Source organism: Chironomus tepperi, unplaced genomic scaffold (genome assembly GCF_022539635.2).
Source record: "Chironomus tepperi strain 1889 unplaced genomic scaffold, CSIRO-AGI_Ctep_v1 contig_29, whole genome shotgun sequence".
NCBI classification, from domain to species: Eukaryota; Metazoa; Arthropoda; class Insecta; order Diptera; family Chironomidae; genus Chironomus; species Chironomus tepperi.
Genome location: NW_027226151.1, coordinates 64,953 through 92,758, shown reverse-complemented (window position 1 = coordinate 92,758; position 27,806 = coordinate 64,953). Strand labels below are relative to the sequence as shown.

Genomic DNA, 27,806 nt, shown 5'->3' with positions numbered 1-27,806 from the left:
TTTCACATTTTCATTTTTTGTATATTTTTGAGATAAGAAGGTTACGCTTATAATTTCACTTTGTCCGTCTGTCGCCGAAGTACTCCTCCAGTTTAAGCTTTTTCGATGCAATTTTTTTGCTTGTTATGATAAGGGGTTCACGTTCGCTTTTTAGGTGGGAGATGGGGTCTACGATTTTGTAACAGCCTAAACAAAAAAAAATTTTTCCGCGGATATTTTGTAACGAGGGAGGGAGGGGGTCTGGAAATTCGTTTTTTTGCGTAACGTAATAAGTGAACGACCCCTAAACGACTGCCGAAAAACCAAAATGAATTGTGCAGTGGAAGGTTAATTAAATTAACTTTTTTCAAAAATTTCGAGAAAAATATTTTCAGTTCTGGGCTTGAACCTGGACCTTCAAAACGAAAATGTTCAAAATTTGTCAAAAATTTCAAAATGTGTTTGGAAGACACATTTTGAGGCTTTGTCGGTACACAGCAGCAAGGCTGAAAAGTACAGCAGCGTCCCGGCAAAAATACAGCAGATGGCCGCCCTATTTATGACAGAATTTTGTTCTTAAATCATTGACTTTAAATGTTGTGTTTTTATTCAGGGAAAATGCGCTACTGTCGGCCACGAGTGGCCACGTCTATACTAGATTTTTTTTCTTTCTTTCTTTAAACAGACTTTAAAATATTATCAATAAATTTCTGTGAGCTTCGAAAATCTTTTTTGGCCTGTTGCACTAAAGTGGATGTATCCACTGGATGTATCCACTTCAGATTTTTGGAAATATGTCCAACATTTCAAGAGTATAAAAAATGTTAAATGTTGAAAAATTGTGTAATTCTCCGAAAATCAGGATAATCCACTTTAGTGAAACGTACGGCAAGTTTGATTAAAATTACACTGAATTTTTTCATTTGGAAGTAAGCTTCACTGTGATAAAGACGTAGCTCAAACAAAATTATATACTGAAATTTAAAACTCATTTTTCGGTATTTTCTTATCTACAGAAAATACTAAAGATAATAAAATCTAAAGTACATCATGAAATGTTCAGCATGTGCTAATAACGAATGTGAGGGTAAATTTGAATATCGTGATAGATGCAAAGGCGCTAAAGAAGGAATCGATTGTTCATGTTATTGCAAAATAACAGGAGAAGATGTATTCATAACCTCTATATTTTCAATTGGAGCTGGAGTCGCTGCTGTTGCTGGTATAAAAAAAATTAAAATTCCACAACTTAAAATCATTAAAAAATTTTCATTTTCCAGCTGGAATTGGTTTGACCATGTCTACCGGTGGACTTGCTGCTGTTGTCGCTGGATTTGCAGTTGCTGGCGGTGGTACATCACTTATTACATCTCCAATCCAAAAAATAGTTACAAATGAATGCGTTACATTTGAAGATTCTGTAAAGGACGCAGCATTGGGTGTCGTAATTGGTGCAGTAACTGGACCTATTGGAGCATTGGGAGCAGTAACATCTAAAGGTGCAACAGTAGCTGTACAAGTTGGTGCTAGAATGGCAGCCGGATCGGCAGCAGGTGCAGCAAGTGGAGTAATTAGTGAAGGTGCTAAATTAGTAAAAGGTGAAGAAGTGTCACTGGAATCATTAGGAAAATCAATTGCGATTGGTGTAGTTGCTGGTTCAGTAGGTGGAGCATCAGCATGCTTAGCTAATAGCAGTGTTTTAAAACCTGTTGCTGATGCAATTGGAAAACCTGCGACGCGTGTAATTACTCAAGCTAGTGCATCAATGGCAGCAGATGCAGGTGTTCAATTGACAACAACAGGAGAAATTGATCATAAACGATTGATTGCTAATACAACGGGACAATTAGTTTGTGGAACTGCAGCCGAAGTTGCATCATCCATGTCATTACCAAATGAACAAACTAATCAGCAAAGAACTGAACCAAATGACAATGGTAGGCCAGACCAACCTGATAACCAGCCTGGAAATTCGCCCGGAAGTTATGATAAGTTTGGAAAAGCAAATTTAAATCCAGATGCTGGTCCATTGAGTCATTTGGAATATGGTATAGACTATGAAATCATTTCCTCTGAAAGTGGCAGTATCAAAGTTATTTTGTATCCTTCCGGGCAGGAAAAAAATTTTTATTTATCTAGTCAGTCTGTAAAAAACAATGTTGACACCAGTTTCAGTAACATAGAATCACAAAATTATGTAAGATATGATACTCTTATGAAGAACTTGAATGAGAATCATAAGGAAGAATCGACGGATTTACCAAAAAGCCTTCAATGTCTTGTTGACTTATTCAATAATAGTAATTCAGTCAACAAAAGGACTATAAACAGAAGATCAATAGCAAGAGCTCTGGAAATCTTAAAAAATACTAATGATCCTGAACTATACGCAAATCTATTGCAATACAATATCCCATTAGACTCGGTTGGAATTGAAGCTACTCGATTGATGCTAGAGCAAATATTTGAAGTAAATATCAATATTGAAGTTGAGTTTGATGACAGTAAATACATTTTTGGAGATACAGCACGTAAAAATGCAAAAACAATCCGGTTAGATCTTGTTGATGGACATTTTATTAATCAACTTCAAGATGGAGAATCTGCTTACTATAATGATTGCTTCTATTACGCAATAGCTGAACAGTTCTCGGATATATTAATAATGACTCCAGCTGATATGCGTCGAAATATATCTAATGTAATAAAGAGTAATGAACGTATGAGGAACATTATAATGCATAAATGTCACACATTTTACATAGATATTGGATTGTATGGTGGACGACAGGCAGAACGTGAATCTGATGAGGAAAAATTAGATGAACAAAAGGAAGTACTGGAAAACTTTTGGAAAAACATTTTGGAATTATTAAGGAATCCAATGGGAAGAAATCACAGCTATGAATCAATTGATCAAGACTTTCCAAAACGATTTGGCGATAAGTACAAGTTTCCATTTGAAATTGATCATGTACTTCCTGTGAATGTTTGGGTTAATTTATTCAAGTATCTCCAAAAATTGAAAAAATTAGGACATCCACATGAAAGGCTTTTAAACCTTTTTCAAAAATTAACGGGCCTTAAAAATCCAACAAATTTAACTGACACTGAATTGCAAGCACTTGTTAAGAAGAAGTTTCCATGCATCATACTTCCGGGACTTGTTCATCGTAATTTGCAGACAACTGGCTTCTCCATTGACACAATGGCCTATTGTGGAATTTTAAGAGATGCCGTTGAGAGGAATATACTTCATGTAGCTTTACATATGATATTTGAAGATCATCATAACACTACAGTTAATATCCGCAATACTTTTAGATATATTATGTATCCTCTAACATTAAAAGAAGAGCTTGATATCTTGCATGAATGGCAAAGAAGCATTGTTGCTTATTATCGCCAGCTGAAAATCATTAGTCAAGAACAAGCTAATTACATACTTAAAGAAATTGCTAAATTTACACTTAAACCTTCCTTTAAGACTTTCCCATTTTCACCGAAAAGTCTTTTGATTTTTTCAAATATATACAAAAAGATGTATGGGAAAAGTGGTCTGTTGCCTGATGATGATAAAAAAGATGATTCAAATGATAAGAAAAAGAAATAGGCAAGTTCTCGAGAGCATGTTATTTGCCTGTTGGGGTTCGGAGATCATAAAAAGGTTTGAACTTGTCATAAACTAGACATTAACTTGCCTTTAACTAGTTATAGCGTATTTTTGTCTACTCGGGTTATTACTTACTTAATTCCTTACGCTGATCATACAGATCGGTTGTGATCCATGACCTCCCACAGGAGTCGCCTGAAGCTGGCTCTATCGCTGACTTCCACTTGCCAATTTTCGATACCAAGACCAATACTTTCTCTATAGAAAGCTTCTTCCACTCAGGCTGTTAATAAACGAAATAAACGCTCCAAGTCTGTTCAGTTGCATGACCGAGGGTACACAAAGCAATTTCCGTAGCCGCAATTTGTGGGTCGCGAATACGAATACGCATCGAGCTTTTATGATATTGCAATATTCTCAAATTTGACTAAACTCTCTCTGGGATCAAAACTGGGTTGTTAAGTTCGATTGGCTGAAAATATAAAAATACGCTTTTGCTTTCATCTTCGAATATGACCTATCTTTGAATGTAACTCGAGCGACATTAAATGAAGAAGGCTTGGCCACGGAATTTATATAGCTCGAGAATTCAAGTTTCAAAATTTCAAAAATTGCTCACGAAAAATCATTTGCTCTAAAGTTGTAGACCTTATGTCTTGATTATTTCAAGACTGTTTGTAAACAGCTTAATTTGTTTATGTTTTTAAAATCCAATCAGCAAATAGTAATGTGACTCATACTATGACTTTGAAATCTTATCTTGAAGATAAGTAAAAGTACTCAATTAAACTATTAAGGCGCTTTTTTAACCTAACAGACAATGAGCACACTCGCTGAAATGAGTATCAATCAATGTTTAACTTTGTAATCATACTCATACTTACCATGATCCGACTTGGAGCCTAGGTTATTACAGAAGGCTTTCTAACAGACTCTATTGCTTCACACATCACAAAGCTTGTGCAAATTCTCTGTTTCGACATCTAATTGACATATGCATGCTTAATGTCTGTTCAATCGGGTTATGAATTTAGTATACATTGCCAGAGATCAAAGTCGGATGATTGTTAGTCGATTTCCCTAACTCCATAGACTCTATAGACCATTGTCGACTAACAATCATTCGATTTCGACCTCTGCCATTACTTCTAAGACAGATGAAGAAGTAAATTAAATTGTAAGGTATTATACATTTAAGTACCTATGTACATATGTAAAAGATAACAATAGATTGTGATTTTCGAATTTAATACTTCAAATTCAATTACCAAATAAACAAGCTTGTATTCAGGTTATAAAAATTACTGGTTTAAAAATTATTTAGTTTACATTTTTAGTGATTTTTAAAGATTTTGGAACTGATCAAATTAATCTTGATTAGTATAATAGTAAAAGTAAGAATAGTAAAATTATCAAATATTACCGGGAAGTAAAATTGAATAAAATAAGCAATTTGTAAATAATTCAAGAATTTACGCATTTATGTTACACAATCTAGTTCCAATCTAAGTAGATCTTTAAATAACGCAATTAATGGAAAAATGAAGTGTTCAGCATGTGAAAATAATGAATGTGAAGGCAAATATGAGCATCGTGATAAATGTGTCGGTGAACAAGAAGGCATAGAGTGTACGTGCATATGCAGAATAACACATAATGAGGCTATATTATCTTCTGCAATATCCATTGGAACTGGGGTGGCTGTAACTGCAGGTTGGTTGTATTTCATTATAGCTTCTTCAAATGTTACTCAACTTACATGAAAATTTCCAGCTGGAATTGGTCTTACAGTCGCTACTGGAGGTATAGCTGCAATAATCGCTGGTGCAGCTATAGCTGGAAGTGGAACTTCACTTGTTTTCTCTCCAATTCAAAAATATATGTCAAAAGAGTGTGTCACACTTAAGGAATCAGCAAAGGAAGTGGCAATAGGTGCCACAATAGGTGGCATTACAGGACCAATAGGTGCAATTGGATCAATAGCATCAAAAGGAGCATCAGCAGCTGTACAAATTGGTGCTAGAATTTTGGCTGGATCTAGTACCGGTGCGGTCACTGGTGTTTTATCAGAAGGAGCCAAAGCAATGCAAGGTGAGGAAGTAACAATCAAATCTTTAACACATTCAGCAGTTGTCGGTGCGGCTGTGGGAACAATCGGTGGCGCATCTACGCAAATTGCACTCGGAGTCACAAAACCTCTCACAAATGAAATAGGACGAGCAGCTACGAGAATTGCTGTTCAAGGAAGTTCAACAGCTGTGACTGATGCTGGCGTTCAACTTATACAGAATGGAACTGTAAATCCTCAAAAACTGATACTGAACACAACTGGAAAAATGGTGTTGGCTACAACAGCTGAAGTTAGTACATCCGTAACAAAACAAATAGAAGTTAAAATTGCTGATTCTCATAATAAGAAGCACAGCATTGTGAAACGTGAAAAAAGACATGTTGAGACTTATCCTAAAGATACAAAGCTCAAGGGAGATCAAGCAACAGCAAAGAGGCAAGACATCAAAGTATCAGATCCAGATTTGCAAGATAATATCAAGCCTTACAATTTGAAGAACATTAAACAACAGCAAGATGTTCAGCTACCACAAAATCTGAACACAAATGTGGATGCTTCTGAATCTTTCGACCAGAAACTTAAAGGAATGTTCACAGGCTTCAGCTCACAGCTACAAAGCTCATATGATCGTTTAGCTGGACATAAGAATCCAGTAAATGACTCAAAAGATGAAGAACAAGAGAAGGAAGAGAATCAAATGCAAGGAATTCCATCTGAAGAATCAGTTTGTAACATGAAAGGAGATTCCAATGATTCTACGGACTTGCCAGGAATTGATTCAAACCAACATGATGATTCAAATTCCTCAGAAAACATGGATATTGCCTCAAATGATGAATCAACTCCATTATTGGTTAATATTGACTATGATTTATTAATTGAGGCTCAGAATCCTGATGAAGAAATAGTTCCTGGTCAATCTGATGTATTGCTACCTATAGAAGCTACTGAAACTCTTGATAACTTACCAATTGAACCTCCAAACAACCTTGATCTTGAAACTCAAGAATCACCAGAACCATCAACATCTAGATTAACCCGAAAGCCTTCGACATCGAAAATTGATCCAATAACTTCTCATGATTCCGAAAACAATGAATTAAGTCATGATTTAGAGAAATTGAGCTCCTTAGTATCAAAGGTAATCGCTAGCATGGAAGTTCCTTCGAAAGAAAATTCGCCAAACAATAGTCAATCATTATCTACAAACAACAGTGATTCACGCACACGTGTTGATAATTCGGAAGATAAGGAAGCCGGAGATATGTCATATAATGTACTTGAAAGTAGTTCCAGTAATAAACAAACAAACTTTATCAATCAAAATATCAATGAAAATGACAACTCTTCTAAACCTGATAAGACAATTATTGAACATCCACTAGATGCTAGTAATCCACTTGAGGAACATCAATTGAGTGAAGAGATCAAAGGAGATTTAGATAATAGAGATGGAACGGCAAGTGAGGAGACTCAAAACAAAGAAAATTCACTTAGAAAACGAGCTACAGCTGATTCAAACCTCACTAACTCAAAATGTGATGAAAATTCAACAATCACTTCCAAAAGTCAATTTTTGGGAAAGAGAGTTGAATTAGAATCAAGGGATGTGGCAACATTTTATCCCCTAGTTATCGATTCTGGGATAATATTGACAGTTCTTGTGATTATACTTATCTTAATTGTATTGAGATTTACTCAGGTATTCACTAATCCAGAACAAATTTAGTATCATTTTTAAGAAGTCCAATAAAATAATTATGTAGCATTAACACAGTGCCTTTTGTGCTCCGGCACCCTAGTATTTTCCCAAAAAATTTGGGTATTCCGTTAGCGGTTTCAGTCGAGGCTTACTTTCAAGGTGTGTCACGAAAAATAAAAGGCTAGCCACTTGACAAAAATCATTATAAGTACTAGTAGACAAAAAATTAGAATCAGAATTAGACATCAACTTGACACTAACTTGCCATTAAGTAGTATTGAGTCAAAGTGGCATGTTGGCGTGGTGGTTTCGTTCTTCTGAACTTATTCATTGCACACCTACTCATCAGTCATGGATTCGAAACTCAGCCCCAGCTTCCGTTGAACTCTAAATGCGTCAATGGGCCTTCATTTGTCATTGCCAAGGAAGTATGTCAGTATTATTCGATTCCATACTCTACAGTCAGGACGAACGGAATCAAGACGAAATTGAAGAACTGGGAAATTGGACTATGACTCTTAAGACTACCTTACGAATAGGCCGACTCTATATAGACAGTGTTATTGAATAAATCATATATGGATACATGTCGAGTATTAAGAGGACATTCCGAGATTACGCAACGCTCAAGGGGGAGAATGGTTTACAACTTGTCAAGGAGTATAAATTGAGGTTCCTGATTTTGCTATAGAGCATAGTTATTTTAAAGCTTTACATCATTTTCGAACATTCTCTAAATACAGGAGCACTTTGAAGACGGATATGACTTTATTGTGATTAAAATTGTCATCACTTTCCGATGCAATATTAATTATAAACTTAATATATTTTTGTAGATCCACACGATAGCTGCTAATCTCTTCATTTTATCTTTTTCCCGGTAAAAAGGATTGTGATAAGATAACAGCAATTTCTTGATACCTAAAGTTCATAATTTAATTTACAAAAAAAATTCAGTCTTTTGTTAAAAGTGATTCCATTAAGGTAGACATGGACACGAAAGTGAAAATATTTCTAGTATTTTTGAGCTTCCTTGCACTCACAGAAGCTCAATTTCCAACTTGCAATCCAGACACAATTGAGTGGTTCGCACATCCACATGACTGTGAATCTTACATCATTTGCTTCCATGGGATTCTTAATAACTTCCCTTGTGCACCAGGATTGCACTTTAGTCCAACAGAAATGAGATGTATGCCTCCAGCTGAGGCAAGATGTCATGTGAATTATTTATGTCCAGCAGAAGATGATGTTAATAATCCTGTATTCCTTCCTGATCCTTACGATTGTAGCATGTAAGTAAATCCGTCGAGTGGACACAAATACGTCATCAACTGGACATCAACTAGTTATAACGTATTTATGTCCACTTCCGTCTCTTTATAAGGTTTTGACTTTATGCCTAACAATTTCCTCACAGCTACTACATCTGTTCCCGTGGCACACCAATTCGACGAGAATGTGCACCTGGATTGTGGTGGGATATCCGTAATAATTGGTGTACATCCGGAAATGATCTCGTTTGTGACAATCGAACTGTCATAAATCCAGGAAATCCAGGAAGTACAACAACACCATCATCAGGACCAAATTTGTCAGTTTGTGGACAGCGAGCTGACTTGTTCCACAATGGAAATTACTTGAAGTCAGTTTGTATTGTTAATGCAACGGTTCAATATTCCCAGGCAGAACAAATGTGCAGAGCCAATAGAATGGAACTATTTATCATCGATGATCCAAACACGCAATTCCAGCTCCGAACTACAGTAAGGCAATTGATGGGCAATGAGCCTCGAAATTTCTTATGGATTAATGGTCGTGTTTTCGATAGCTGTGATAATTGGTACAGCTTTAGTCCAGAACCAAATATGTTGCCTCCTTTCATTCATTGGGTTCAGGCTCCAGAGTTTGTTGGACGTAATACTGGACCTTGCTTAAGATACACACAACAATTTTCTCCTGACTATTTTGCCATGGGTGTAGAGTGTGATCAATTTTCATGGATGGCATGTGAATTTTCACGATAAGTGAGATTTCGAGATGCAGTTAGGATGCACTTTTGTTTAAATTAAGTGAAAAATCAGAATAAAATTAAAAAGGAATTTGATAAAATGATGTACATGTTATTATTTAGTGGACAAACATACATACCTGGAAGGCACACAACGTTAAAATGGCTGGAAATCAGGTCCCAGACTGGCATTATTCTGGTCCTATGATTCAGGTTAAAGGCAAATTTGATGAAATCCAGCCTTAAACCAGAAAGGAGTCCGAAATGAGTCGAATTTTTGACCATTCCAACATCGTGTGCTTTTCGAGATAGTAACCAAAAAATTTAGGTTGCCAGGATTTTGGTAGCATTAATGAAGGTCTGCCAAAACCACATTAATGATGGATTTTACGCAAATAACAGCAGTTCCAGGAATTGTCTGAATAAATTCTAGTTCTTTTTCAAGATTTTTCATTCTAATTTGATTAGACTAGATGCTTTGCGTCTTCAAAAGTTCCAACCTCACCTTCTCGCGGTGGAGACCGTTAATCCAAGCCACATAGTAGGGTGGAGTCAAATGAGGCTGTAGTTAATACAGTGTGCGTTGGCCTAGCAAGCCGCCACCCTTAACAACTTGATAACAAACCAGTGGGAGGTCATGGATCACAACTGATATGTACGACCAGCGAAGTAAGTAAGTAAGTAAGTAAGATGCTTTGCGTGACATTTGAAGCATACACAGATTGGATTTTGGGATCAAATCCCATCCAATCTGCCTATTTATTAGGTATTCTCGAGATGAAACTTCTTATAGTCTCTACTCATCTTCATCAAAATATGAGCAGCTCACTTTCTTTGCATACAGATCAATTGTGATACATGGCCTTCCTCAGATGGTACCTCAAGCTAATTCTATCGCTGACTTTCGTGTACCAATTACCAATATCAAGCAATAACATACCCGATCGGCATATATTGAAATGTTGTTACCACGGCAACGAGTTGTCAGTATGCTGAGAACCAAGTGGCAGCCATTTGATGAAAACATCCAATTTTGCTGCCTCGTCGCCGTGAGAGTAACATTTCAATATGTGCCGATGGGGATATGAGGTATGCACTTGTAAATTATCAAAGCTATTGTAGATTATGTCAAGTCATGATAGATTTTGACTGTCCAATTTTACAATACTGCATTGAAATGACCTCATAGATAAGATTTTTTTTGCACAGAATATTCACGACTGAATCTATTAATCTATTCCATCAGGATTACAAGACATCCCATAGATAAGATTGCAGTATCTGTATAACTCAAGGTCATAAGCTTTGATTCTATATTTTTAAAGTCAGTCAATAACTAAAAGTCAAAACATGAACAACAGACTGAAAATATTTTTGGTATTTTTAAGCTTCTTTGCAGCTACAGAAGCTCAATTTCCGGTGTGCGATCCAGGAAGGGTCGAGTTTTTTGCACATCCACATGATTGTGAATCTTTTATCATTTGTGCATTAGGGGAAGCGCACATTTTGGGCTGTGCACCTGGTTTGCACTTTAGTCCGACAGAATTGAGATGTATGGCACCAAACCTAGCACGATGTCATGTAAATTATTTGTGTCCACAAAATGAAACCAATTTGACATTCCTGCCTAACTCTTATGATTGTGGGATGTAAGTTGCTGACTTGATTTGACTATTTTTGACTAATTTCTCATTACTTCCTTTACAGTTACTACTTATGCCATTTGGGAAGACCAATTCAACGTGAATGTGCACCTGGATTATGGTTTGATGTCCGATATAGATGGTGCAATCACTGGGATGAAGTTGTTTGTGATAATCGTACAGTCATAAATCCTGACAATCCAGGTGACAGGACAACAACAACAATTTTACCTCCACCTGGACCAGGACCAAATTTAACAATTTGTTGGAATCACGCTGATTTATTTCATAATGGAAGGTATCTTAAGTCATTGTGTATAGTTGATGAGATGCTTAGCTATGATCCAGCAGAACAAATGTGCAGAGATAATGGAATGGAACTGTTTGTCATTGACGATCCACATACACAATATCAATTCCAATCCACAGTCAGTGAAATAATGGAAAGTGATCCGCGAAGTTTCTTATGGATTAATGGACGTGTTGATGATGAATGCCAGAATTGGTACAGCTTCAATCCAGAACGAAGATTACTGCCTAATTTCATTCATTGGGTGCAGAGTTTAACATTAGTAGGAAGACATACAGGACCTTGTTTGATGTATACACGACATTTTTCACCAGATCGACAGTTTTATGGGTTAGGTGCTGAATGTCATGGTGCAGCTTGGATGGTTTGCGAGTTTAGGAATTCTATTGCGAAAGGAAGTGATGAACTTTGAGTTTTGGGGTTGATTTCAAGGAATGGATATTGATATTATAGAGGTAGATTAATTAGAAGTATAGAAATGTCCATTTTTTGATGGACGTAATTTATGAACGATTCCTAGACTATAAATCAGTGGTGGACAACCTACGTGCCGCGGTGCATTAGGGTGACGTAAAAATAATTGGAAATGCCATGAACCATATGTCTTGTACCGTTTTGATTGAGGCTGACCAACAAGAAGTGCCGCGAGAAACAAAAGGTTGCCCACCACTGCTATAAATGAACGAATTTTTAAATAAAATAATTAAAATATTGAATAATTATGGATTATTTTCATTGGTGTGTATCTCTAGAATCAGACCGGAAACCATAGTACACGTGGATGGAGCATTTGAAGGAAGAGGGGTGAGGGTCAGAGGCATCCAGAAAATTAAACAGAGGCATCCGTTTGTTAAACTGTTTTCCGATTCACGGATGGGGCGACCAGCTCTTCTTATGACACTTCCTCTAGCTACGCCTCTAGGGTCAAGCTTGAGATTTTTGCTTGTTCTCCCAAATTTAGGGAGAGGGTTAGTGTGGTTTGAGATGAATGTCCAATTTTAATGAAAGTTTTCCCTACCAAATTGGTGAACCAGATCCCTCCACCTCCTTCCTTCCAACATACAACCCTGACACGTGCTTCATACATCTCTACACTCATCAGCCTAAACAATCTAAAACAGTCAAAAGAAAGCCCAATAGGATCAAATCAAAGCCAAATCAAGCATGTCATTTCATTATCCTTTATTTTCAATTGATCAAAATTCAATCCCCAAATGCTCAATCATTTGATTGATGTCTATAAAATTGCTGACTATCAATTTCCACCCAAAAAACTCATCCAAAATTGTTTAATCATCAATTTAATTTTTGAATCGTTCCTCGAAAAGTTTTTTTTGCATTTTAATTAATTCATCGCCAAAAAAGGAACTTTTCCATCTTAAAACTTCAACTTCATTTCATTTCCATACCTGTCGGTTCTCATAAAACTATTTCTTATGTCGAAAAACAGAAATTAAATTTAAATAAAATTCAAAGAATTACAAAAGTCCTCGTGTTATTGACAGAGGGATTTAAGCGCATTATTGTTCCAACGTTCAGTAATTGATAAGTTAGTTCCGTAACTTGCAAAACAAGATCTAGTAAGATCCAGCTCATTTCCAGTCCAAAAAATTAAGATCCAGATCATTTTCAGGCCTAAAAACAAGATCCAGTAAGATCCAGATATCTTCCAGACCCAAAAAATAAGATCCAGATTATTCCCAGGCCTAAAAACAAGATAAAGTAAGATCCAGATCACTTCTAGTCCAAAAATCAAGATCCAGATTATTCCCAGGCGTAAAAACAAGATCCAGCAAGATCCAGCTCACTTCCAGTCCAAAAAAACAAGATCCAGATCATTTAAAGGCCTAAAAACCAGATCCAGATCACTTCCAATAAATAAGATATAGTAATAAGCCGACCGAACATTGTGTCTTATTAAGCTACCTTTTTGAAAACAAGTTCCAAAAATGCGCTAAAAGCGATTTTACTTCCCATAACTAAAAGTATCGTCAAGAATCCCTTCCGGTATTTAAAACAGAAGAAGAAATCCCAAAAAAAAAAAAATGTTAAACTTTTCATTCCTTTTGCATCAGCATCATCAGCATAGCTGTGTGTAAAATGTTAATGGAAATAAGTAAGAGAATATGTGGAAGTAGTAAGGTAAAAGTTTTTGATTTAGAAAATTTTTGCAGAAAGTTAAATTACTTTTTCGTTTTTCAGTCACTGACTGTGATTTTATTTTATTTTATATTTTTTTGCGTCTTGCTTCTTGCTTTCTTTGTATGCATGGATAAAGTTTCGAGTTGACTTGTTGTTTTTCTTGCGACACGAATAGACGTTTTGTTGGGTGAAATTGTTCTTGTTTGTGAAATTGAGGTGATTAATTTTTTGAGATGATTGAAAAATTAATTGAATTTTGAAAAAAGTTTTGAGGATGGGATTAAGGATGGGATTGAGGATGGTTGAGATATGGCTGTGATGGACTTGCTGTAAACACTTAGACAAAATTGGCTGTTTAAAATCTTTAGTTCTAAAATTTATTCAAATTTTCATCAACTTGAAGTTAGCTACTGATGAATAAAATTCAAATTTAAACCGATCGTTACAGAAAAAATCAACAAAATTTCAGAATTTTTGCTCATTCTTGTATTTTCAACAACCTGAACCGAGTTAGTTAGTTACAGATGAATAAACCAGTTAGTTACAGATGAATAAAATTCAAATTTTATACGACAGTTACAGAAAAATTTAACAAAATCGCAAAAATTTTCACTCATTCTAGAATTTTCAACGAGTTGAAGTTAGCTACATATGAATAATTTAAATATTAAACGACAGTTACAGAAAAAATCTACAAAATTTGAGAATTTTTACAGAATTTGCATTTGAAAAGTCCTGAATTTGTCTTCAATTCCTCAAAATTGATCCTGATCACCGAAAACCGATTAAAAACTCGATGAATGTTTTCTGCTTATGCTTGTGAAGTATATCATTTCATACAAACTTCAATCAGTTCTAAGCAATTGTGACGATATCAATTTGACTCCAACTTCTCCTCAAAACATTCCTGGCTATTCCACAAATTAATCATCATGACCAAATATTTACCCAACATAATTTGTCACTTCTTATATCCCCACTTACTCCCTAATTTATTTAATGATCCTACAATACATATTTATTTATTTATTTCAAAATTCATATCTAATCTTCCATTTATCTCTCTTCTCTCCTTTTCTGTTCATTCCATTTATATTCCTCTAATCGTAAAATATGGCATGCAGCACTTAATTCAATAAATCCATTCAGACTATATGACATGAAACGGATTTGTTGTTGTCATGACTTCATGAGGACTTTTGCAAAATTGAGAATATATTTTTTTTGTGTTGCTTCTTCTACGATGATAAATACTTTCTTTATAGAGAGAAAGATGAAAAGTCACTCAGAAATAGAAAAGAAATGGATATAAATATACATAAAATGGAACGTGATAATCGAAACGTGACATAATTGTTAAGTATGAAAGGAATTCATAGAGCATTTTCATCTCAAAATGTTGCTGCTGGTGCTGTTGTTACGTAAAATATAGGAATCTATCAATGCACAAGTAAATGATGATTATTGAAATTGAGATGCTAAATCCTTTTGAGAATGAGAAAATAAAATTAAGGAATTAGTTGAGGTATTAAAGGTTGAACAAATTATTTGCTCTGCGAAGCTTCTAAAGCTCCGTTTAATTTTCCATGATTTATTGATAATTCAATTTAGAAATTAAAATTATAATTAATTTTTGATTAAATATTTTCAGTTACAGCTTAATACGCGTACTATGTATCTAAAATTACAAATTAAAATTTCATCAAGAATATTTTCACATAATGCGCGCATTATACACAAAAAATTTCATGTAATATGCGTACTATACAAAACACATTTACATAGTACGCGTATTATAAAAGAATTTTTTTAAGTCATAATGCGCGTCCGTTGGATTAATGAATCATAAAAATGAGTTTTGCCGAATGCAAATTATAATACGCGTATTATGTAACGAACATCTTCAGATACCTCAAATATGTTAATCGAAATATTTGTACATACCACGCATATTTCATTAAAAAGTATTGACACATAATGCGCGTTATTTTATATTGAATCAAAAATCAAATGAAAGTTTCATTCAATTTAATCTACAACTATCCAAATTTCCATTATCTCTAAAAATCAAAACTTTTATCTCTTAATTTAATAAATTATTATATCCATTGACACTGTCACTTTCCCACCTTCTTTTTCTCCCCCAAACAATGAATTCCTTTTCACTAAATTTGTATTTCACAATATTTTCCAATAAACTTTTTTCACCTTACTTTGCCTAAAAATATATACAATGAGGAACAAAAGGAAGAAGTTACGGCAATATTTTACAAAACTTTATATTAAGTAGAATCTCGGAAGGTGCCAATTTGCTGTCATAAAATATAATATTTTTTTGACTTTGCATTGCTATTTCCAATGAGAAACTTTCTTTTATGCCAATTCACATAAATTTGAGTTTTGGGAGTTTTGCTTACGCATTTTTTATTAGCAAAAGTCATAAGCATAAGTTTGAAGAACATCGGAATGCTCTTAGGATTCTTTTTTTTTCATGCTGAATATTGGAAAAAAAAAATTTTTATTTTTATTGCTCATCAACACCTCAAAACTTTTCTATCTATCTTAAATATCACATCAGACATGCAAAAATATTGCCGCATCTAAGACAAATTGTTATTTGCTTGCTTGAGGGGGTCGTTCACTTATTACGTAGCGCTCTTGGACGGGGGAGTACAGAGAGGACAGGGAGGACAGAGAGGACAGAGAGGACAGAGAGGACAGAGAGGACAGAGAGGACAGAGAGGACAGAGAGGACAGAGAGGACAGAGAGGACAGAGAGGACAGAGAGGACAGAGAGGACAGAGAGGACAGAGAGGACAGAGAGGACAGAGAGGACAGAGAGGACAGAGAGGACAGAGAGGACAGAGAGGACAGAGAGGACAGAGAGGACAGAGAGGACAGAGAGGACAGAGAGGACAGAGAGGACAGAGAGGACAGAGAGGACAGAGAGGACAGAGAGGACAGAGAGGACAGAGAGGACAGAGAGGACAGAGAGGACAGAGAGCACAGAGAGGACAGAGAGGACAGAGAGGACAGAGAGGACAGAGAGGACAGAGAGGACAGAGAGGACAGAGAGGACAGAGAGGACAGAGAGGACAGAGAGGACAGAGAGGACAGAGAGGACAGAGAGGACAGAGAGGACAGAGAGGACAGAGAGGACAGAGAGGACAGAGAGGACAGAGAGGAGAGAGAGGACAGAGAGGACAGAGAGGACTGAGGAGACTGAGATGGCAGTGGGGCAGAGGTGACAGGAGGGAGGGTAAGAGATGGAATGTGAACCCGGGGGTCGAGTATTCAAAAAGTCAATTTGTCGTTACATCCTTAACGAACAGCCCCCTGGTAAAATACTTATTTTGGATGTGAGAAAAAAAAGTTTTCAATGAAGAGGAGTACAAAAAAATTGAAAATCATGACAGACATTTGAGGAGTGAATGAAAGAAAAGTTTTACTGAAAGATTGATTGAAAAGTTTTTTCTTTGGTGTTGATGGAGATGATGCTTGCTGCTTTGTGCTGGATGATGTTGTTGATGGAACTGCATAATTTGAATATTGAATGAAGTTGTAAAGGTTTTTTTGGTTTATTGATTTATGTAGGTGGATTAAATCTTGTTAAGGAGGATAAATGAGTCTAGATTGAGTCTTTTAGTGATGAATAAAAGATTTAGGTGATTTTATGTTATTTTTTGGACTACTGTCGATTTATTGGACATACTGGATATTGTACACAAAGAATATTAAACGATTTCAAGCGGCACAATGTGATGGATTCCGTAAAAATGAAGTCAAAATCAGCCATCAGCGCATTTTTGCATCTTACTGTTAATACGGCGATGTAACGGTGCCCTAGTGAACACATTGTGCTGATCAGGAATGTCTTGAGACATTCGTGGAATCAATCTTTTTAGAACAGAGCCTTTCGCTACATATACCGAGTGAATCCGTTTTCGTACTTCGATTGTGACTTCTGCTGTGCTGTTTACTACTTCAAAACGTTTACTCTCGACATTTAGATAACTACCTACTCGCTGCTTAGTTCTTTCTGACGCAGCAACTATCAAGAGCTTAGTTTTATCCTTATTTATCAACAACTAAATAATATTGTGGCTAGGAACAGCAAAAAAGCACTAAAATTTGAGTAGACTTTACCTGGGATCGAACCCGGGTCGTTGGAATCGGTAGGCCGACTCTCTAACCACTACGCCATTGCTGCCTTTTTGCTGCTCTTATTAACGTGAACTTAGTATAATTTAACTTAGTGTAATTTAATTCAGAAAGGAACCGTTCACTTATTATGTAACGTTCTTAGCTTTTAGGGGTGGGGGTCAAAGTCAGCCACTTCAAGAATCTGCAATTTTCCACCTCCATCAACAATTCCATTATCTCCCCCTCTCCCCAAATTTTTCAAACCCCAAAAATCAAAAAATAATTATTTTCAGTCAATAGAAACTTGACAATTTTCTGCTGACGCATCTTTTCCACACATCTGTGTGGAAGTTCCTTAAAGTTCCACAGAACAAAAGAAAAATCACAAAAAAAAAACTTACCAGCAGTTGAATCTTAAATTTAATTTTTGATTGTGGCTGGCATGACTTTAATCTTTCCCTCATCCACATGAAAAACGTTTCAATCGCCACAAGCACAACACTCCATAATCGCAGAAAATGGGATAGAATGTCGAAGAAGATGTGAGAATGTGAAAAAACAATTATGTTTTTAAATATTTTCAGCACGTTCGAAGTCGTGCAGTATTTTCATCTCCTCGTATCAATATACACATTTCACCTTCTTTCCTCAATTCCTCTCACTTACTCTCGTCTGTTCTTGTTTCTCATGTACATTATTGCTCCTCACATAAGAAAAAATCCTCTCACGAGGGACACGACAAGCATAAAACGGCAAGGAATGATATGGAAAAACGATGTTAAAAAAAAAATTAGAAATTGAGGAAATTGTTGATTGTAATCCCAGACATAAATTATATTGGCCGTAGACACGGATTCTCTTACTGACTTTGCTTTATGCTGTTTGTAGATTCAATTCTTGTACAAACTTTAAAATCACATCACGAGTTGTGATTGAAAATTATAGATCCATTGCAATAAATTTCCAATTATCCATACATTGAATGGAAGTAATTGTATTTATTTGACTTGCTACTTTTTTTTTGGTCGTCGGTTTCGGATTGAATTGGCGAGATTCTTGGTGATTAGATTTAAAGTTGTTTGGGGTTGGGGTGGTTGGATTGAATGTTTGGGTGTTTTAAAGTTGGTCAGTAAATTCTAAAGATGTTGAAGTATTGAGGATTTTTAAAAGTAAAGTTAGAAGTCATCGTTTGCCATTCATGGCAATCAAGTGCTTCTTTGGAGTTATCGACTAGGTACTTCAACAATCTTCGTCAATTATCGTCAGTCTTCGTCAGCCTTCGTCATTCTTCGTCAATCTTCGTCAGTCTTCGTCAGTCGTCGATAGTCTTCAGTCGTCAGTCGAGTTAATTTCGTCGATCGAGTCAGTCTTTGTCTGTCGAGTCATTCTTCGTCAACCATCGTCAGTCTTCGTCGGTCGAGTCAGTCTTCGTCAGTCGAGTCATTCTTCGTCAACCATCGTCAATCTTCGTCGATCGAGTCAGTCTTCGTCAGTCGAGTCATTCTTCGTCAACCATCGTCAGTCTTCGTCAGTCGAGTCAGTCTTCGTCGGTCGAGTCAGTCTTCGTCAGTCGAGTCAGTCTTCGTCAGTCGAGTCAGTTTTCGTCAATCTTCGTCGGTCGAGTCAGTCTTCGTCAATCTTCGTCGGTCGAGTCAGTCTTCGTCAATCTTCGTCGGTCGAGTCATTCTTCGTCAGTCGTGTCAGTCATCGTCAATCTTCGTCGATCGAGTCAGTCTTCGTCAGTCGAGTCAGTCTTCATCATTCTTCCTCGGTCGAGTCAGTCTTCGTCAATCTTCGTCAGTCTTCGTCGGTCGAGTCAATCTTCGTCAGTCGAGTCAGTTTTCGTCAAATTCGATCAGATTAGTTTCGGAACGATTTAAACCAAATTTTTTCGGATGGATTAAAGCCATGACACTCAAAATCTCTCCCTTTATTGCCTCAATTCAATCTCGCTGTTGCTTCTTCATGACTTAACGCATTTCTTTATCACTTTGTGTCTCCTCACTTCCTCTCATTTTCCAAGAATAAATTTCAAATATGAAAATTATTGATGATATAAAGCGACATTATTCTAATATGCTGTCATTTCTCATCATGAAAATTAACGATGATTTATGAGTCAATCATATTCATTGATTTTCGTCTAGTTCTGTTGGAGAAGAGAAGACTCATTTCTTACGCCATTAAATTTCAATATGTTTTATGAATAATTTAAGCATTATCATAATCATAATCTGCGAGAGATTTTATAGCATTTTTTGTTGTTTTGAAGGATGAGAAGAAAATATGAAAAAAAGTTTAACGAACGCATGACGAGAGGAATTGAATCTTTAAATGACACAAATTTTTCAGCTGCTTACTTGAGTGATGTAATGCTTTCAATATTGTTAAAGGTATTGTGTACTGGATTTTGTCAAAAAATCTTCAAAAGTGCACAAAGTGCCTTCCCGAGTGGCATGTCCCCCGAGGGTTCTCGAGACCGAGACGAGGGATTCCTATTCTCGAGATTTGTTCAGTCTTCGAAGAATTCTCTTTTTAGTTCTGGTTCAGGTCTTGGTCAGGAGAGAGAGAGAGAGAGAGAGAGAGAGAGAGAGAGAGAGAGAGAGAGAGAGAGAGAGAGAGAGAGAGAGAGAGAGAGAGAGAGAGAGAGAGAGAGAGAAGAGAGAGAGAGAGAGAGAGAGAGAAGAGAGAGAAGAGAGAGAGAGAGAGAGAGAGAGAGAGAGAGAGAGAGAGAGAGAGAGAGAGAGAGAGAGAAGCGATACATCACTGACTATATTGCATCACTCGGGTTTGCAACAACCAACAAAAGCAATAGTTGGTAAACAATTTGTTCCTCATGCTTTAATCTTCTAAGTTACAAACTATGTTTATCTGTACAACTATAACAGAAAATGCTACACATTGCATACATGTAAATTTGTGTGGTAAAGGTTAAAAGTTTTTTCTCTGCTTTTGTTGCATTACATTGCATGATTTCTTTTGAAAGATAAAAGTGAAAAGCAAGAAAGAAGTGTAAAAGGGGGATGAGGGTGGGCAAAAGCCAACATAAATATGTTGAATAGGTAAAAAGAAAAGTCGATAATCATGAATATTTAATGCTTTGGTGTGAATACAATTTACCTTAATCCATTCAACACAAAGTGAAATAACACAGCACAAAACGAGGAGAGAAGAAGCTAGTCAGACATAGAAGAATGATAGGAGAGGAAGTGATGCATTTTTTTGTTGCTTTAAATTGCATATTGTATGAAGGAAATTAAAGTTCATTTGTTTACATTTCTTTAATGTTAGTGATTTGCTGCATGCCATAATTTTCAGCCTTTAAAAATTATGACAGCGTAAATTGCAGGCGGGTCAGCAAGAACATGAAATTCGATTTCTAACTGAATATTATGTAGTTTGTGTTAATAACTGTAATTTGAAGTTTGTTTGGTTTTTATGATTGGATGGTTTTTGCACGATGGAATGAAGATTGTTGGTTATATAAGGATGTATATTTTTGAGGTTAAGATGCACATTTTGTGGCTAACATCCACATTTTGAGGTTAGATCAAATTTTTTGATTGTTTAGTTCCACTTTTTGAGGTTAATAACTTCATTTTGAGGCAGAGTTGGCAGGAAAAAAAGTCGAACTTCATGTAGTCGGACTCCACTTTCCTGACAACTCTATTTTGAGGTTAGGACTCAAATTTTAAGGTTAAGATTTACATTTTTAGATTAAAAGCAATATTAAGTTCGGGTCAACATTTTGACAGTTATGAACTACATTTTAAGAATGAAATCAATATTTTTAGGTTAAGTTCAACATTTTGAGGTTGAGATGTATATTTTGAGGTTAAGATTTTTTAAGGTAAGAATCCTTATTTACGAAATCAATCGTTTTTTAATTTAGCATCAACATTTTGAAGTTAATCTTGCATTAAATTTCATATTTTGAGGTTAAAATCGATATTTTTGAATTTAGAATGTGCATTTTGAAATTAGGAACTACATTTTGAATTTGAGATCCACAATTTGAGGTTAGGATCATTATTTTAAGGTTAAGATGTACATTTTGGGGTTAAAAACCTTATTTTGAGATAAGAAGTTACATTTTGAGGTTTGAATTCACATTTCAAGACTAAAATCAATATTTTTGATTTTGAATCAACACTTTGAGGTTAAGATTGACACTTTGAGGTTAAGCTTGACATTTTGAGGTTAAGTATGACACTTTGAGGTTAAGTATGACGTTTTGAGGTTAGACTCTTTAGACTTTTAGGTTAAGATTGACATTTTGAGGCAAATATCTACATTTGAAGGTTAGACTTCATATTTTGGTACAAAGCAGCTGTATATTAAATAAATTATTCATAAAAAACTACATACTTTATTTCAAAATAAAACAAATGATCTAAAATTCAACTCAAACTGACAAGTAATCCACAGCACTCTCCCTCCTAGGTATGCAACCAACAAGTCAACTCCACAACGTTCAGTTGTCAGTAAATGAAAACTCTCCATTCACAAATTACCACTGTGTAGAAACCACATCAACATATTTTCATCCGCAGCCTCACACCAACAATCCACAATCATTATTTTTTGCCATTTCCCACTGTGCTGCCTTTTTAACTCATGACATGAGAGAGAGAAAAAATTTTTAAATAATTTTCATTAATTTTTCATCATTATGAGGAATAAGTGCGAAAAATCACGGACAGATTTATGTGTTGTTACTTAATTAACCTATTAATTAATTATTGAGTTATTATTTAAAATGCCACGACTGTAACAGTAATTTTTATGCCTCAAAAAATGTGCGAAACAGCCTGCAAAATGAATATTTTGAAAAATGATATAACAAACAACTTAGCTGCTGAGTACTCTAGTAACTGTGTATATATATGAATATAAAAAGCCACAAAATAAATCAGTCTGTAAAATATGTAATAAATCATAATTATGAGTGTCTACACAAAAGGTTATTCGACTGCGTTATGCTGCCTGTTTGGTTTGTAAAGTATTAATATACACATATACAGCCGTAAAGAGGCAGCAGCAGTAGTAAAGAGACAGGATAAAATAAATTATAATTAGAGAGTTACTGTGCCTTACTGCCTTACTATTTCTCATTTCTGTTACTTGTTACTCTTCATCATGTTGTTTTCATGTTCATTTGTAGTGGAAAATTTGTGTTTTCACTTTTTTCCTGTTCTATTCTGCTGTAGTTTTTGTGAATTTAGAATTTTTTATTATGTAGGATATTTTTATAGCCTACATCTAGACTTCTTTTTACATACTTATTTACATCAAGATTTATAGAGAATAAGTCATGAAATTTTTTCTTGATTTAGAGGAGAAAATGGCATAAAATAAATTTTAAAATACTATTTTTATGAGTTTTGTACTTTTTTTGTAGACAGTTCAAGAAACTCTGTTTAATTACTTGAGATGCACTTAGGATGCTGATCAGCTTTAATTCTATTATTTGTTGGATTTTAGTAGGGTGACCAGAGGATTTTTGCAAAATATCGGGACACTTTTGAGAAAAATCGGAACATTTCTATGTTTGGCACATTTTGGGTTCTTTTGGACTGTTTTGAGTCTTAATATTCAAAGAACTACTTAAATTACGTACGAAACTTTCAAAAAAGTGCAGAAAATAATTGAAATTCCGAAAAAAATATTTTCAATCCTGGGCTTGAACTCGGACCTTCAAATGGAAAATGTTCAAAATTTGTCAAAAATTCTAATATTTGTATGAAGTTTTCGACTTGTTGAAAAATCGGGACTTTTTGAGACTTTGTAGGGACACAGCAGCAAGGTAAAAAAGTATGGCAGCGTCCCGGCAAAAATACAGCAGATGGCCACCCTAGCTTTAATGCCATTATTTGTTAGAATTAAGTGACTGACATGAAATAACACTAATAATAGTATTTTAATAACTCCGAAAGCGGAATAGTGTTGTAACCGGGTGAAGTTACCCAAGCTTAGTATATCAAGCTTTTATCAGAGTGTGGCCGTGTCAAATTCGAACTTTTCGAAGAAAAATAAAAGTAACGGCCAAAAAAAATTTGAATGTTAACGGCAAATAATATTTTTTGGAAAAAACTAACGGTCGTTTTTGAGAAAGACACATTCTGGCTTTTATTTTCGGCCAGAAATAAAGTCAGACAGAAAGCCAGATAGATGTAGCAATCAAGGCTCCAAGTCGGAGCATGGTTCCAGTAAGTAAGGAAGGAACTCGATCGGCACATATTGAAATATTGCTACTATGGGTGAAAGTATACTTAGAACCAAATGGCAACCACTAAGCGAAAACAACCAAATTTGTGACAATCGGGTTAAGAGTAGAGTTCAAGTTAGACATCTCCTGATATAATCACTTATTCATAACAAAACATCCCTATCTAAATCTCAATCTGCTCCATAATCAGCTGACAATCACGATGTCTAATTCAATTTACCGACATGTGATCTTATCTCACATTTTTTTTACCCTGAAAATCTAATAAAAATTATATTGTACTCACTTCATACCTGTTATATGATTCCTTTTTTTCTGAATAAGGAAGCAGCTCCCTTGAACATTCAACACTGCCATCGAAAATATTTTATTCATTAGTTGAATTGAACAGATTTCTTATTCAAAAGATGATTTTTTATTATTATTGTTATACAATATCTAACAAGAATGACATTCAAGTATTCAATTGTTCGAATCAATTACCATTTATATCTATTATGAGGACCTAGAGGAGAGAAATAGAATTGAGACTTTTTTCTTATTTAAGAATATTTGAGAATAGAAGATGCTTTGTACAAATAATAATAATAATTGAATGTGAGGATTATTGAAGTGATTTCTTATGCTTTATAAGGTTTATATAAAAGACAGTAAGTGGTAAGGTGTGTGACTTTATAAGACTTCTTGGAAAATTGTTTGAAAAAAAGTCAAATTTGTGCTTATTCTCTCACGTGTGCTGCCAAAGAGCTCGTTGAGAGATGTTGTCGATTGAGAAAGCATTGCACTTGGTATTGGAAACTGGTCATTGGTCGAGTAGACAACTTGGCATAGTGTCAAGTTTGTCTTGTTGATAACTAGACCTACGGTCGACTAATGGCAGTTTCCTCGGAATGTTCCATAGAATTAGTCGAGCGTAGTTTTTAGTTATTAACTAGACATTATGTCAAATTGTACACTCTAATGGATTACAATTGATACATACCACCAGCGAAGTAAGTAAGACTAGTTCTCAACTTTGATTGTATCATTCAAAACCTTCTGCGAAATCGGAATAGTAAGAACTTAAGCTACCTACTTTTAACATTAATTCAGGAGCCGTTCACTTATTACGGAACGCAAACAAAACCCCAACCACCCATCCTCTCTCCCTCCCCTTTTCGAGCGTTACGTAGTACAATGAATTATGATTTATTTGCCATTAATGACAATTTGCTTTCTTCCAACTCTACACGGTTGCATGGTCTAGGCTCCAAGGATATCTGGGATACCTATGATAGAATGAAATTCAATATAGTCATAATTTGTGTGTCGCGAATACACAAACCGAGTTGGTGTGACTAGAAACAGCAAAAAAGCACCTGAATTCGACTAGATTTTCTCTGGGATCGAACCCGGGTCGTTAGAACGGTAGTTCGACACTCTAACTACTTGACCATTGCCGCTCTTTCGCTGTCTAGTTGGTGTGACCAGAAACAGCGAATAATCACCCAAATCCGATTAGCCCGATCGACACAAATTGAAATGTTGCCACCACGGCGACGAGTCGGTCGTGTACTTAAAGCCAAGTGGCTGCCACTTGGCAAATCCGGTTGTTTTCGCCAACCGACTATCCTTGGGATCAAACCCAGGTCGGTAGGGTCGGTAGGCCGACACTCCTGCCACTACGCCGCTGCTACCTTTTCCCTGCCTCCTATCAAGCAACAGTTAAGTCAGAATCTTACGTAAAATTCAAAATTCCTTCTAATTTTTCATTTCCCCAAAAAATCCACGTGCGCATTCCCCAAACATGAGTTGACAACTAAATAAACACAAAATTTTCATTTAATACACAGCACACAGCACTCAAAAGTCTACAAAACATTTTCTTTCTAAAACGCGATGAGCATTTGAGCGACATGAGAAGTTACAGCAAAAAGGGGAGAATACAAAAATGTTCATGAAAAGAGAGGAACATAAAATTTGAAAATGTGAAATTGAGCGGATTAACTTCTCCATCCTATACACCTTTCACTTTGTGAATTAATAAAATATTTAATCCTTTTAATGTTTGCATTTGAAATTGATCTTTTAAGTCATATACCCAAAATTGAGCATTTAATTAAATGTAATGAGTTATTCAAACATTGACCCTTTTTTTGTGGGTTGGATATGCCAAAATGTTAAGTGTTAATCATACACAATCTAATGTTCATTGATGCATTAAACTTAGTTTATTAATTATTCAGCATTATTACGATAATTTTTGATTGGATTTCCTCTTGGAAAGTGTTGATGCTTTTTATAGTTTGATGAATGTTTAATGAGTTGAAGTCGTTTAGTGATGAGTTTTAAAGGGTTTAAGGATGTTGTTAACTTAATGTAATGTGTGAATTTTGGTTTAATTAAAGAATTTTTGGATGAGGATGTGAGGATGTTGAGGAAATTAGGGATAAAATATAATGAATTCATAGAAATTGTCCATTTTAAGCAAAGATTCTAGGCTGCATGCTGCCGAAAATTTCTTTTTTGTTGTCAGTTGAGGAAAAACAGATGTCAACTTGCTTTTGAGGCCATTTTGCCGTCCACAGGACGACGCAGTTGTGCCCTAGTGACTATGTTAGACTATGTGTCACTTGCAGCTATAATAGACTCTGTAGTAGGATTTGGTCAATAACTGCAGTGTTTAGATGTATGTTATAGTTCGTCCGAAGCTACAGGCCTTGATTTTTTGCATGCAAGCCTCCAGTTATAGACAAACAATACCCTGAAGTTATGATTTTGTCAAAGTTTGACACACTTAATCCAATTTCATAATTATACATACAAGGGAACCCAGAGATTTTGGGCAAATTCTAACAAAATATCGTATACTCGGCAGAACAATACGACGACCTTTGAATTAAAAATGTGTCAAAGTCAGCTTTTATGATATCGTCGTGGTTTTGGGAAAATTTATGTCCTACTACGATGACGTAGTAATGACCTAGCAAACACACTGTGCTGTTCGGAAGGGTTCGCTAATAAACTGCAGATATGCGCATCTAAAACGTAGGACATGTAAGCCTACAATTTTTGGACAATCCCTTAAAATCTAACAAAAAATAGGATGTATCACTTCACAATCCTGATAAGTAACCAAGACCACCTCCCTAAAAAGGTAAATCCTAACAAATTCCCATAAAACCTCTTCAATTATTCCATCATGACCTCATTTCCAAACCCTTCCTCAATCACAGCAAAAAACAACAAAATCTCCAACATTTAGACCTTAAAGCAAAAGTTTACAACATAAATAAATCATAAAACATCATAAAATGTTGCCTACATATCGTCCATCCATATCCCCAATGACTTTATGATGATAAAACAGAATACGAAATAAAAATTTAAAAAATTCAAGGTTGGTGAAAACAAATGACAATAAAAATGATGATTTGATGACTCATATAACATGATACATGACTATAAAATATTATTTCTATGAAATAAAAAAGCAAGAAAGTAGCAAAAAAATGTAAGAAATGAGTTTGATTTATTGCTGAGTGCTTTTGAAAGAAATATCGCTAATTTTACTCACTAATTCGTGCATGTTCTACAGTAAATTTATTAAGTAAACTATTTGGTTTCATTTAAACACTCTACTCGTATTTTACAATGATTTAAATGAAAGGAAATTCCTGTTTTTAAAGAGAAATTTTTTTATTGCAACACATGTGTCTAAATTATTTGAATTTTGCATGTGCGTAGAGTTGTGGATTGGATTTTATGCGTTTTGACAGTTTTTTAACGGAAATTTTTTGAATTTTGAATTTTTTAACACACTGAACGAACTTTTGAGCGTTCAGTTGAATTTTTGTTGTGAAAAATCAAAGTAAACAAAGAATTTTAATTGAAAAGTGGGAAATTATTAAAATTTTAATAAATAAGTGGTAAATTATGTGAAATAGTGACTTATTAGACAATTAAACAGTGTAGATTAATAAA

General features: G+C 35.2%; 4 protein-coding genes across 4 annotated transcripts; all 4 read left to right on the top strand.

The window, feature by feature from the left end:
- The first annotated feature begins 937 nt into the window (after nucleotides 1-937).
- LOC139093676 (uncharacterized) lies at nucleotides 938-4,893 on the top strand. The gene is made up of 2 exons (XM_070644475.1): nucleotides 938-1,201; nucleotides 1,260-4,893. Exons 1-2 carry the CDS (start codon nucleotides 1,030-1,032, stop codon nucleotides 3,590-3,592), a joined length of 2,505 nt encoding a protein of 834 aa, XP_070500576.1. The 5' UTR covers nucleotides 938-1,029; the 3' UTR covers nucleotides 3,593-4,893.
- A 70-nt stretch (nucleotides 4,894-4,963) lies between these two features.
- On the top strand, nucleotides 4,964-7,392 carry LOC139093700 (dentin sialophosphoprotein-like). The gene is made up of 2 exons (XM_070644512.1): nucleotides 4,964-5,305; nucleotides 5,366-7,392. Exons 1-2 carry the CDS (start codon nucleotides 5,134-5,136, stop codon nucleotides 7,390-7,392), a joined length of 2,199 nt encoding a protein of 732 aa, XP_070500613.1. The 5' UTR covers nucleotides 4,964-5,133.
- A 913-nt stretch (nucleotides 7,393-8,305) lies between these two features.
- Nucleotides 8,306-9,480, top strand: LOC139093645 (uncharacterized). The gene is made up of 2 exons (XM_070644422.1): nucleotides 8,306-8,660; nucleotides 8,786-9,480. Exons 1-2 carry the CDS (start codon nucleotides 8,356-8,358, stop codon nucleotides 9,390-9,392), a joined length of 912 nt encoding a protein of 303 aa, XP_070500523.1. The 5' UTR covers nucleotides 8,306-8,355; the 3' UTR covers nucleotides 9,393-9,480.
- A 716-nt stretch (nucleotides 9,481-10,196) lies between these two features.
- On the top strand, nucleotides 10,197-12,741 carry LOC139093636 (uncharacterized). Its single transcript, XM_070644410.1, has 2 exons — nucleotides 10,197-11,025; nucleotides 11,084-12,741. The coding sequence occupies exons 1-2, from the start codon at nucleotides 10,727-10,729 to the stop codon at nucleotides 11,739-11,741; spliced, it is 957 nt and encodes a 318-aa protein (XP_070500511.1). The 5' UTR covers nucleotides 10,197-10,726; the 3' UTR covers nucleotides 11,742-12,741.
- The last annotated feature ends 15,065 nt before the right edge of the window (nucleotides 12,742-27,806 follow it).

Bases quoted from the DNA above. Each gene is read 5' to 3' on its own strand.
- LOC139093676 (XM_070644475.1), top strand. From the start codon at position 1,030: ATGAAATGTTCAGCATGTGCTAATAACGAATGTGAGGGTAAATTTGAA. The intron at 1,202-1,259 runs GTATAAAAAAAA...TTCATTTTCCAG, and splicing joins TGGAGTCGCTGCTGTTGCTG to CTGGAATTGGTTTGACCATG.
- LOC139093700 (XM_070644512.1), top strand. From the start codon at position 5,134: ATGAAGTGTTCAGCATGTGAAAATAATGAATGTGAAGGCAAATATGAG. The intron at 5,306-5,365 runs GTTGGTTGTATT...GAAAATTTCCAG, and splicing joins TGGGGTGGCTGTAACTGCAG to CTGGAATTGGTCTTACAGTC.
- LOC139093645 (XM_070644422.1), top strand. From the start codon at position 8,356: ATGGACACGAAAGTGAAAATATTTCTAGTATTTTTGAGCTTCCTTGCA. The intron at 8,661-8,785 runs GTAAGTAAATCC...ATTTCCTCACAG, and splicing joins GATCCTTACGATTGTAGCAT to CTACTACATCTGTTCCCGTG.
- LOC139093636 (XM_070644410.1), top strand. From the start codon at position 10,727: ATGAACAACAGACTGAAAATATTTTTGGTATTTTTAAGCTTCTTTGCA. The intron at 11,026-11,083 runs GTAAGTTGCTGA...CTTCCTTTACAG, and splicing joins AACTCTTATGATTGTGGGAT to TTACTACTTATGCCATTTGG.